The 10,429-nt window shown below is 40.6% G+C and overlaps 1 protein-coding gene across 2 annotated transcripts; it reads right to left on the bottom strand.

The window, feature by feature from the left end:
- Nucleotides 1–274: 274 nt before the first annotated feature.
- SPRY3 (sprouty RTK signaling antagonist 3) lies at nt 275–10,006 on the bottom strand. Of its 2 annotated transcripts, none has more exons than XM_037059694.1 (2): nt 9,681–10,006; nt 275–4,134 (listed from the first exon to the last, which is right to left on the bottom strand). In XM_037059694.1, the coding sequence occupies exon 2, from the start codon at nt 4,029–4,031 to the stop codon at nt 3,165–3,167; it is 867 nt and encodes a 288-aa protein (XP_036915589.1). In that variant the 5' UTR covers nt 4,032–4,134; nt 9,681–10,006; the 3' UTR covers nt 275–3,164. The 2 variants fall into 2 exon arrangements, with proteins under 2 accessions (XP_036915589.1, XP_036915590.1); XM_037059695.1 differs by having other exon boundaries at nt 9,918–10,006.
- Nucleotides 10,007–10,429: the final 423 nt, after the last annotated feature.

The raw sequence follows: 10,429 nt of genomic DNA, 5'->3' as shown, positions 1-10,429 counted from the left end.
TATGGGGTAACAGATGACTTAACTGCAGAAAAATGCTAAGCAGGAAACACCCTCTAAATATTCTTGTTTATACAGTACAAGACACAAAGTAGAAAAATAATGAAAACAGAGACTGTCTGCAGGATTTAAAGTTCTTTCGTATATATTTTAAATATACATGTGCAATACATTAAAATATATAGAGTTGTGTGAATATATANTATATATTTATAAAAATATATATATATATATATATATATATATATATATATATATATATATATATAAAGGGATACATATGCACACTCACTCACACATCCGTGCGCGTACCCCAACAGGACCCATCTATACGTAAACCAGATGCAGTCCATATCAGGCCAACTTGGACACAAGTGAAAGCCCTGACTCAGCAGCAGATTGCAGATTGCAACTACATTTGAGTAACCCTTCAGTTTCTTCTACCAAGTGTAAGGCCATTTAGAAATACACTGAGAAGAGCTCATCTGGGTATATGGCAGAGCCCAGGGCCCCTCTGGCAGTGCACAGTTTGCCTGAGTAAGGACTGCAGGATTGGGTTATCAAGGAGCTGTCAAGGAGGAGAGACTTGTGTTACTTTGGGCCCTGAAACTAATAAGCAAACATCCATAGAATAACTTTAGCTCCAGGAACAATGCACTAGTGTCATAAAATCTTTATATATCTCAGCTCTAAGCAAATTTCAGGCAAAAGCAGAGAGAAGTGTGTTGCTACTCATCACCATCCAGCTTGACCCAGAGAACTGGGCACAGCTTTAAGGGGAATATAAGTTCAAAGTTCAATCAGGCAGATTTATAAGATTTAAAAAATTACTTAAAGTTAAAGGATTTGAAAGCAACATAAGAGGTTACAGGTATTGGTTTGGGTTTACAAAGGTTCCAAGAAGCCAAACCTTATATATGGCACCATCTGCAGCAATATCATTAACATTATTAATAATCATCATAACATATTTATATATACAAAAATAGAGCAAAGCAATTCTAAAAGAGGAGGTGACAGTGAAGTTGTGGGGCTGCGCACAGTCCAGATATCAGTACACTTCAGGGAGATTCAGAACCAACAAAGTCTGAGTGGCACACATTGTTTATAGTATACATCCAACAAAGGGACATGGATATTCCCTTTTTTTTCTTCCCCCGTGAATGACTATACATTTCTCCCACCTCTTCACCCTGCAATACACATCCATGCACAGTTTAAAATAGATGATAATGTAAAGTCAGAGTCTGGAAGTCTTAAACTGAGTTGGAGCACCTTCATTTCAAGCAAGTGCCCTCAATCTCTGAATTCTGTAGTTATTTTGGATTCACTTACAGAGGGAAACTGTATTTAATTCTTCTGTCTTTTAGCAGCAGTCTGTAGGAGCCTGCCATTACCACTGTGGCCTTTTCCCATTGAAAGGTATTCACAGCACAGGCTCTCGATGTTTTTCAAGAGAAGTCAGGTCTCTGCATTATACATCTTTCATCTCAGTTTTCCACTGTTGCTGATATTTAGGTTCTCGGATAACTGCCATTGCAAAGCCAGGAGTGTGCACAGTGTGTGCATCAAAAGGTAGGTTCAATGGCGAAGATACAACTTGGTTACGGCTTCTTTAAACAATCTTTTCTTTTCCATACAAGCTTCTACAAGATGACAGAGCCAAAGGTGATGTCCACTGGGGGCAGCCTCAACACCTGATAGTCAAGTCACTACCCACAATGCACTGCATAAGGACTACCACTTTAGCTGGGCATGGTTCCTGAAGATTGAATGGGAATGGCTTTCTGTCATTTCTACTGGAGTCCTAGGAGAAAAGCCCCATGACTTAATGTGGTACAGTGCAGAGAATATTGAACTAAGACTCAGATGGCCTGCATTCCAGTCCCAACTCTGCTATTAACTCAGTGTGTGGCCTTGAGCAAATCCCTTCCTATCTCCAGGTCTCAGTTTTCCCATCTGTAAGATAAGGGCATTAAACTAGTTACAATCCCTTCCAGCTCTAAAGTTTTATGACTTTTTATGTCCATTATTAAGGCCTGAGCCATGCAGTCTCAGGGCAGTTAGCTTCTAAGAGAGAACAGACCTCTGTAATATCCTTTGCTTTGTTCATTTAGCTATAAAGCACGTCTGCCTTTGGCACTTGGGTCAGACATACAAAGTTGTGAGCATCCTGATTTACTATCCTACTCAGCATGCTAGTGGAATCTGTCAGTACTATAACTTCATTATTGAAAAAGGGAGTAAAACTCCAACTAATTAAACCTGGAAATGTAAGATAATTTTGCTTCATATGCTCACAAACAGGTAAGTGTGGTTATGAGTGCACACACACATCAGGATATAGACTATTGCTACTGATCACTTCATTACAGTAATCCATTTCCCCTAATAAAAATGAGTAACTGGTATAACATAGCAAAGTTTGGCGTTAAAGAAAACACCTACAGAAAAAACAGCACTTTTGGACGTGTTAGAAAGAGAGAAAGGTAGAGAGAGACAAAGATAGATCAAACAAGAGAAATACAGACAAAGGATGAACCTGAGAGAGAGGGATAGAAGGGGTAGAAAGGAAGGGATAGAGAAAGAAAAGAGGAAAAGTAAAAGTAGAGTGGGTGAGAATGAAGAGGGAAGGAGTACAGAACAAAGTAATGAAAGAAGAGAGGAGAAAGAGAGGACTAAAGAAGAGAAGGGCACTCAACAGGGAGAAGGGGTCAGATTCCCTGGAATATTGAATGTTATTCCACATGGGCCTGTGAAAACCATCTGAGAAGAAAGCTTCCAAAGGCACTGTGGAAAGTAGAGGGATGCTCAGAGCCTGCATCGAGAGGCATTACATTGGGGAGCCCCTAAACCTCCACGTTGCTGGCTCTGTCAGTCCTCAGTGTTCAAATCTCATGCCTATACATCACCTGAATTTGCCATGACAGCACAAGGGCTGAGATGGCAGCGTGCAAAAAGGTTGAAGAGGAGTGGGATAGATACTGTGAGAAAGAACAAGGCATCCTGCACCAGGATGTACTTGACCATTCCCCTGACACTGTAGAAACAAAACTGGTGAGGCCCTAACTTTGGCTACTGTACTCCTCCTTCCCTTCTTCAAAGATGAGGCCAATGCTTTGCTGATGCGGGATAGGAGAAAGCTCTAGATCCATTTTGTGAGAAGGTCATACAGACTTCTCCTGGGCCTTGGGGAAAGGCGCACTACCAGAAGATATTTTTCTGCACACAGTGTTGGTGTGCCTCTTACAGCGGCAGCCTGGTCGCCTGAGGCTATCATAGCCCTGCTGGCACAGATGGAGGCATCCACGGGTAGGCAAGTAGCAGCACAGGCAGGGTAAGAAGAGGGAGATGAGGCTTATGGCTGCCCAGCGGACAAAGCAAGAGCTAGGCCCACAGGAGCAGGGCTCATCAGCACAGTTGTCTTCATCATCAGTAGAGCAGTGGTAGAAGAGGCCCTTAACACAGCAGAGACAAGTGCCATAATCGAGAAGGCTCTCAGCAGAGCAAAGGCAACGCTGGTTGCACAGCCAGCAGGAGGGGAGAGGACGAGATGCTGTGCAGAGGACACATTTGCAGCGCCCACACTCCTCACAGATGAAGAGGTGCTCGCTGGGGTGCCCTGCAGATTGCTCGGCTTCTCCCTTCAGAGCACCATCAGCCTTTGGGTGGGCTCCTGTTCCAGGCTGGGTTCGGATGATGGACTGGCCTGAAGGTGAGGGTGTAATGCTGGCCAAGAGCCTTTGATCAGAGGCAGTGGTACTATGAGACATTGAGCTGGCAATGCTAGATTGGCTCAGATGCTGAGGCAAGGGCTGCAATTGATGGCACTGGCTGAGACTGCGGGGGAGAGCAGTAGGCATGGTAGCCAAGGACCAATCAGATTTGTGGGTTTGCACAATAAGGGAAGGGCTTGAGAGGGCCTGTTTACAGGGGGCAGGAGGCCGTTCCACATAATCATTGCTAGCATGAGTAGAGCGCAGCTGTTCAATAGGCAGAATTTGTTGGAAATCATCTGTCACTGCAGCATCCATTTTGCCTTGATTCTTGAGTTCTGAGTGGTTTTAGGTGAGAGTGGCACTTATGGTGATAAAGAGCCCTTGTAGTTACACAGACATTAAGGAACATCAGAAAATCCTAAGAGAGAAAGAATAGAAACAATTAATGAGAACACACAGGCATGAGTACTTTGCAGGGAACCTGCAAAGATCCAGCCCTATCACCACCACTACATTCAATCACCTTATAGTAGAGTTCATGTTATACATTTATTGTGTAATTGAACTCACCTACCTCTTTACAGGCAAGTCTGGTCTTCCCATCCAGACTATAAAGCATTTTGGGGGAAAATATCAGATTGTTGATTTCTTTTGTATTCCATCATATGACTAGGGTCACAGGAGCAGCTAGCTCATTCAGAAGTTTGCTAACAGAGAAATCTAGGCCTTGAGCATCAAATTTCTAATAAAAATGGATCTTAACTTCAAATGTAAAGGTCACTTCCCAAAGCATTGTTGACGTGCTAATGTACAAGAGAAAGCCTCAAATGTCTTCCACGAGAATTTGCTTTTATGTACATATATATTCCCCTTTCTTTGACATTTGTGGTAAGCATAAATAAACAGGTAAGAAAGGATACTGCTTGATTCAATGTATAAAGGCAAGCAAGTAAGATGTAATAATGGCTGAGATCTGGCAGAGACACAAAGGGCAGAGATTAGGTTATCTGTAGGATGATATGAAAAAGGGCTTCAGAAGAGTGCAAGGATGCCAAGACTAATCATCTTGCAGTTCTTCTCATCTTATAAGCTGATTTATCTTATTGAGAGGTACTTCTTCCTAAATGGCATTGTGCCTTTCTAAATGGCATGTACATTTTTATACATGGAAAGTAACTTTCAGCCAAAAGAACCATACAAGATGAGCCCTGAATTATTTTAAATATCACCCATAATTGTACCTATTACTACCCTCAGTCAAGTATTTATTGATGCAATTTACTTGGCAGAATCTGCTTGGACTACTTTTCTCTATCTTTACCTTACAGAATACAATAAACTGCCTTTCTTGAAGAGAAGAAATGTTCTCATACCAGACTTAAACTAAGAAAGCATGTGCTTGTGCCTCCACTGTGCCACAATCAAGAAAAAGGGGTAGTTATTTCCTGAAGGATGTGACTGAGCCTAATATTGATAATGGTGACCATAAGGAAAATATTATACACATTGTAGATTAGTATATTATACCACTTGGAAAACTGAACAGCCAAAAAGGTGTACATAAGCAAACCTAAACACAAATCCAAGAGTTATCCTGGAGGCATTTGAACCTAGGAAACAACAGCATGAATAAAGTACATATTTGAAATCCATCAGATTTTCAGGCAGTCTCAAAATAGATTGATTACTCACACTACTGTATGAGATGGAAAGCTTGAATGAGTAATAGAAATGAACAAGTGAGAGAGGAGAGTGCTTGATTAAGTTTCCATAAGCAAGCAAACATGACACTGAAATATGCTCAAAGTTTAACAACGAGAAAAATGAGGATGCAGTTCACAAAGGATTCAGTGGTCAATAATATGATCAGATTTAGTGCCTTTCAAGGCTATATTCCCATACAAACCTGTTTCACTGAATTTACATACGTTCATTTTATGAAAAAAGGATTTAACTGGTTAAAAATAACTTTTCTGACACATCACATCAAAGAACCAGTCTGACCATAATTTCACTTTTTAGCTAGTTGTTTTGATGTTATTTAACACAGTACAGAGAATGCAGATAAACACTATGGAGAGTCTAATACTTGAATATCTACATAACTTTTGTCAATTCACTTCTTTTGTTTGAGCCATAGTTTCACTATCTATATAATTATAGGGATGAACTAAGTGATTTTGAAGAACTGTGTCCCATTATTGTTTATGACTCTATGTTTATGACATAATTTGACAAAAGAATCTCTTCATCTAAACCTTTTACATCTTCAGTCCTTGAGGGTAAACTGAGAAGCATGCCCTTGTTTATTTATTTGGGCATTCAAAAGCAAAGTGTCTCTTCTATTTACTTGGACTTACAGCACCCTGAAGTCTCTCACCTCTACCTTTGCTGTATCTTTATTAAGATTCATAATCTAAGAATGAGAAAATAACAGGTAGTTCTCATTTGAGCACCCAAATAAACAAGGACACATTGCTCAGCTGACATGCAGGGTATATGGATGTAGGAGCTTTGTATTGGAAGAGTCTTTTGACAAATTTGTAAGCAATGGATTTACTCTTCATTGATCAGATAAAAATGTGGGGCTCTTCAGGTCTTTCACATTGTAAGAACAACATAAGTGCTGGATACATTTGACTCAATCAGTTTCCCACAGGAAACTAGATTCAAAACATATTGTAAATTTGAAGAATTGATAGCTCAAAGGAAGACATGTTAGTTCTCAAAGCTACAGAAAATAATCATATGAGATTCCCAGGATGTCACTGCGTATCTCAGGGACATGCTCAGAAGGTTGAAAGCTGAGCTTGGAGGAATATTGGTCGTAATAGAAATGACTCAGAACCATGTTCAAAAGGGATCCTGTCTTGGCAGGGGAAGGGCATATAGTGTTTAGGTTAAGAAGGTGAATTTGGATATTGATTAGGTTATTGAAAGAATAGGAGTTGAGATGCTTGGTTGAATGATTAAAAGAAGCTTTGGGCACTGGTCTGGGATGATGAGGTACTACTGTCTTGATTATAGGTAAGGGGACTCATAGGATGAACTCAGAAGGTTTTTTCCTGCCCTGTAAAACCTTTTATTAGAATGAACTGTGGAAGATCCACAATACAGTGGGCAAGTAGGACCTGGTAAAATCGGGGTAATGAGTAGGATAAAACCAGATTGGATAACAATAAATTGTTTGCTATTATGGACATGCTGAATCCAATCTGGCTAAGAGGATGAATTGAAATAGATACGGTAGGGGAAGGTAAGAGAGGGAAAAAGGTTAAGAAATGAATAGGTGAGAGACTGTTGCAGTACATAGATTAGATGAAAAACTGTTACTACATGCATGTTTATGATTTAGAAATCAACCCATTAAAGGGCCATTCATTGTGAGCAGCAACAGTTAAGAAATTGACTCTGCTCTCGGTCAATTCTACATTCTACTAAATGAAGGACAGAATATATGTATCACATATTAGTAAATAGGAGCCAAGGTGATTAAAAGTCTTGGCTGCACATTGATGGGATCTAGTGATTTCTGTCACGTAGTACTTCTGCAGTAATGAATGATGCATTGTAAACCCACTCCCATCTCAGTCTCTCTGGCCAGGTGCTCATAGCTTTCTCAACAGTTTCTCTATAGCCTTGAAATGTTCAGCCTAAACAGAAATTTCTTTTCTTATGTCAATTTAGGGACTAGAAAGCTAAATCCATTCAAGAACACTGTTAGTGGGAAAAAATGTATTTTCTCCCTGGAACCTAAAATCTGCCATGTTGAGAAATGGCAGATAGGAAAGTTGAAAACTTTCCTATCTAAAGCCTTCTATGCTAACACCTTAAGACAGTTCTGATTTCTATGATAAACCCTTTCTGATACAATATGACTCAATCTCAATTTCAAAGAAGAGGGGGAAAGAGAAGGAGAGCCTGGCTTCTGTTTTCTCCCACTCCCATGGGTTCAATGCTGTTTTGTACCTTACTGTGTAACGGCTCTGGGGTGTGTTGCTTTTTTTCTGTGCTCTGCTGTTACATACACTCCTTCTCAGAATAACTGAAAGCAAACATAGGGGAATTCTACTTTGGCTTTATATGTTTTCTTAGTTCTACAGTTCCGAAGTCTGCTCTCTAAAAATCCCTCTCTGTGCAAAAGCATTTGCATCTCTATCACAGCACTCCCCCCCTTACAAATACCAAGTTGTATATAGTTTACATTACTAACCTCTCAGCCACTGACTGGGCCTCCCTCCTACCACATACATCTTGCTGGAGCTGCCAGGTTCTCACCACATTTAACTCTTAACTTGTCACTTTGCTACCCTAGTCCTATTCATTACTTTAATAGTTTCATTAAGAATCATAGCAATTTATTTCAAACCAGGGAGTCTTGCAGTTTGAAGACCTTGCATTTTTAAAGACTGAGGTGTTTTAGTGATGAAAAATACAGGAAAAATGGTAATATCATATGAATTCATACTTCAAATCCTGAAGAAAGTGATAGTTGTTCATTTAAGAAGTAGAAATCTTTATTTGAATCCCAAGTCATTTTATAGGAGACAAAAAATAAGTTCTAGTCCTGTTTTTAGCTCTACTTTGCTCTGTGACTATGGGCAAGTGACCTTTGTTCCAGGCCTCAGTTTCTTCATCTGCAAAATGAAGGGATATGAAAGGAAGGTTTTAAAAGCTCCTTCTTATCCTGATCCTCTAAATATTTTATGCTGGGTTTTTAGGTTGCATTTCTGTCTCAAAGTTCTTTCATGAAGAATTAGTCACCTTTTAAAAAAATTCTTTACTTTCTCATTACTCAACTTCTCGACCCTGAATAAAAAACCTCTAAATTCAAGTCACTCAGATCACTATCTAGATCATATCACAGCTAGAGAGATAAAAAAACAGAACACACAAAACCAAAATGTGTAGAATATTACAATAAAGTCTTAGTAAATGTTTATTTAGAGGCACAGAACAAAAGAATAATACTTTGTTATGGATAAACTGCTAGCCTGTACCTTATTTGCATATATGTATGCTGCTAACTTGTTGAAAAAAACATGATTTAACACCTGGTATATCTAAATTCGTGTGATAGCCCATTATGTTTCAGTGAAGTTTTAATGTACTCAGAAAAGCAACAGTAGTTTGCATTTCAAAATAGATTTTCTGTTTAAGAGTTCAAGGTCTGTTTTCTGTTCATCCAACTTGGTTTACAGCATGCAAAGGTGAGTGATAATTATAATTAGAAGAATGGAAAGGAGTGTAAATCACTGCCTTAGGTTCTATCAAATGCCCACTGGCTAACTAGACATGTTCACAGGTTCTTACTTTTGACAAAATTTCCATATGCCACATAGAAAGACATGTGCACATACAACAAGGCATGGATCCAGAGATTTCTAAATCACTGCTCTGACTCAATGTAAGTAGGGGGTTATGCCGTGTCAGCTTGCGCCATTTCTACCCAGGGCAAGGTGATGTGATGAAATCTGAACGATGCACAGCCCAGACTTGTGAGCCAATAGCTGACTAGCCCCACGCTGACAGGATACCCGCTGGGCAGCCAGACTGGCCTCAGCGTGGGCTCTCGCTACATCCTCAGTTTGTGTGGTTAGGCTGTGCTAAAAGGGTCTTAGGCAAGCACCAAAATGCATCGAAAGGTCAACAGGCTAGAAATGAAATTGACATTTGGCTAAAAAATGGTTATTTTGAAATTACATTTTGATTTATAAATACCCAATAAGAATAGTGTTCTGCAAGAGCTGATTCATTTAAATCTCATTTAAATGGTTTTCATTTCATTTTACCCACGCGCTTGCATTTGTGCGCGTGCACGCGCGCGCGCGCGCGCGCACACACACACACACACACACATAAACACGAACACACACACACACAGACGATGGCTGGAATGAATGGCAATCTATATGTGCATAGAAAGAATTCTGGGGTCCTTAAGAGCTAATCTGTATGGCTTACCTTGAGGAAAGGATCTATCCATTATGAGAAAAGCAGAAGAATTAATGCCCCATCTGGCTCAAAGGACCTCTTCTCCTGAGTCTTTAGGTTTCTCCACCTCTTTTCAGAAAGTCTTGAATGAAAACTCCTTCACCGTCAGCGGAGCCAGAAACAGAGATAGTTCTGTCTCGGTCTTTCTGACACAGCAGAGAAAACGGAAAGGAAAAAAAAACGGTTGTGGGGGGAGGAGAAACAGACCTGTAGTGGCAGATACTTTGTATAGGTTTCCTTGCAGATCTAAATCTTCATGCACGTATTCCCAAAGAAAGCTCAGCAGGGTAAGTTGTTCACCTCCTCCTCCTCTTCTTTCTCCTCCTCCTTCTCCTATTTCTCCTCCCCCTCCTCCTCCGCCTCTTTCTCCTCCCCCTTCTCCCCCTCCTCCTGTTTCTTTTTCCCCTCCTCCTCTTTCTTTCCCCCCTCCTCCTCCGCGTTTTCCTTCCCCTCCCCTCCTCTCCCCTCCCCCTTCCCTCCTCCCCTTCCTCCTCCTTTACCTCCTCCCCCTCCTTTTTTGCCTCCGCCTCCACCTCCGCCTCTGTCTCCTCCAATCTGACAGATGAACCGAAGCAGCAGAAACCAGTTGTAGACACAGGGTATCTCAACAGAGCAATAGATACCGATAGTGTGTGATTATTTATATAGCTCAGGGTGTGTTGGTATATAATCTGCAGAGAGAGGGGGGAGAGGGGGGAGATTGCAGTGCGTTCAGCTCA

Source organism: Sturnira hondurensis, unplaced genomic scaffold (assembly GCF_014824575.4).
Source record: "Sturnira hondurensis isolate 20B ecotype Veracruz unplaced genomic scaffold, ASM1482457v3 Scaffold0011256, whole genome shotgun sequence".
Lineage (NCBI taxonomy): Eukaryota > Metazoa > Chordata > Mammalia > Chiroptera > Phyllostomidae > Sturnira > Sturnira hondurensis.
This window is presented reverse-complemented; position numbering and strand designations above follow the sequence as displayed.

Excerpts from the sequence above, each read along its gene's own strand:
- SPRY3 (XM_037059694.1), bottom strand. The coding sequence starts at position 4,031 with ATGGATGCTGCAGTGACAGATGATTTCCAACAAATTCTGCCTATTGAA.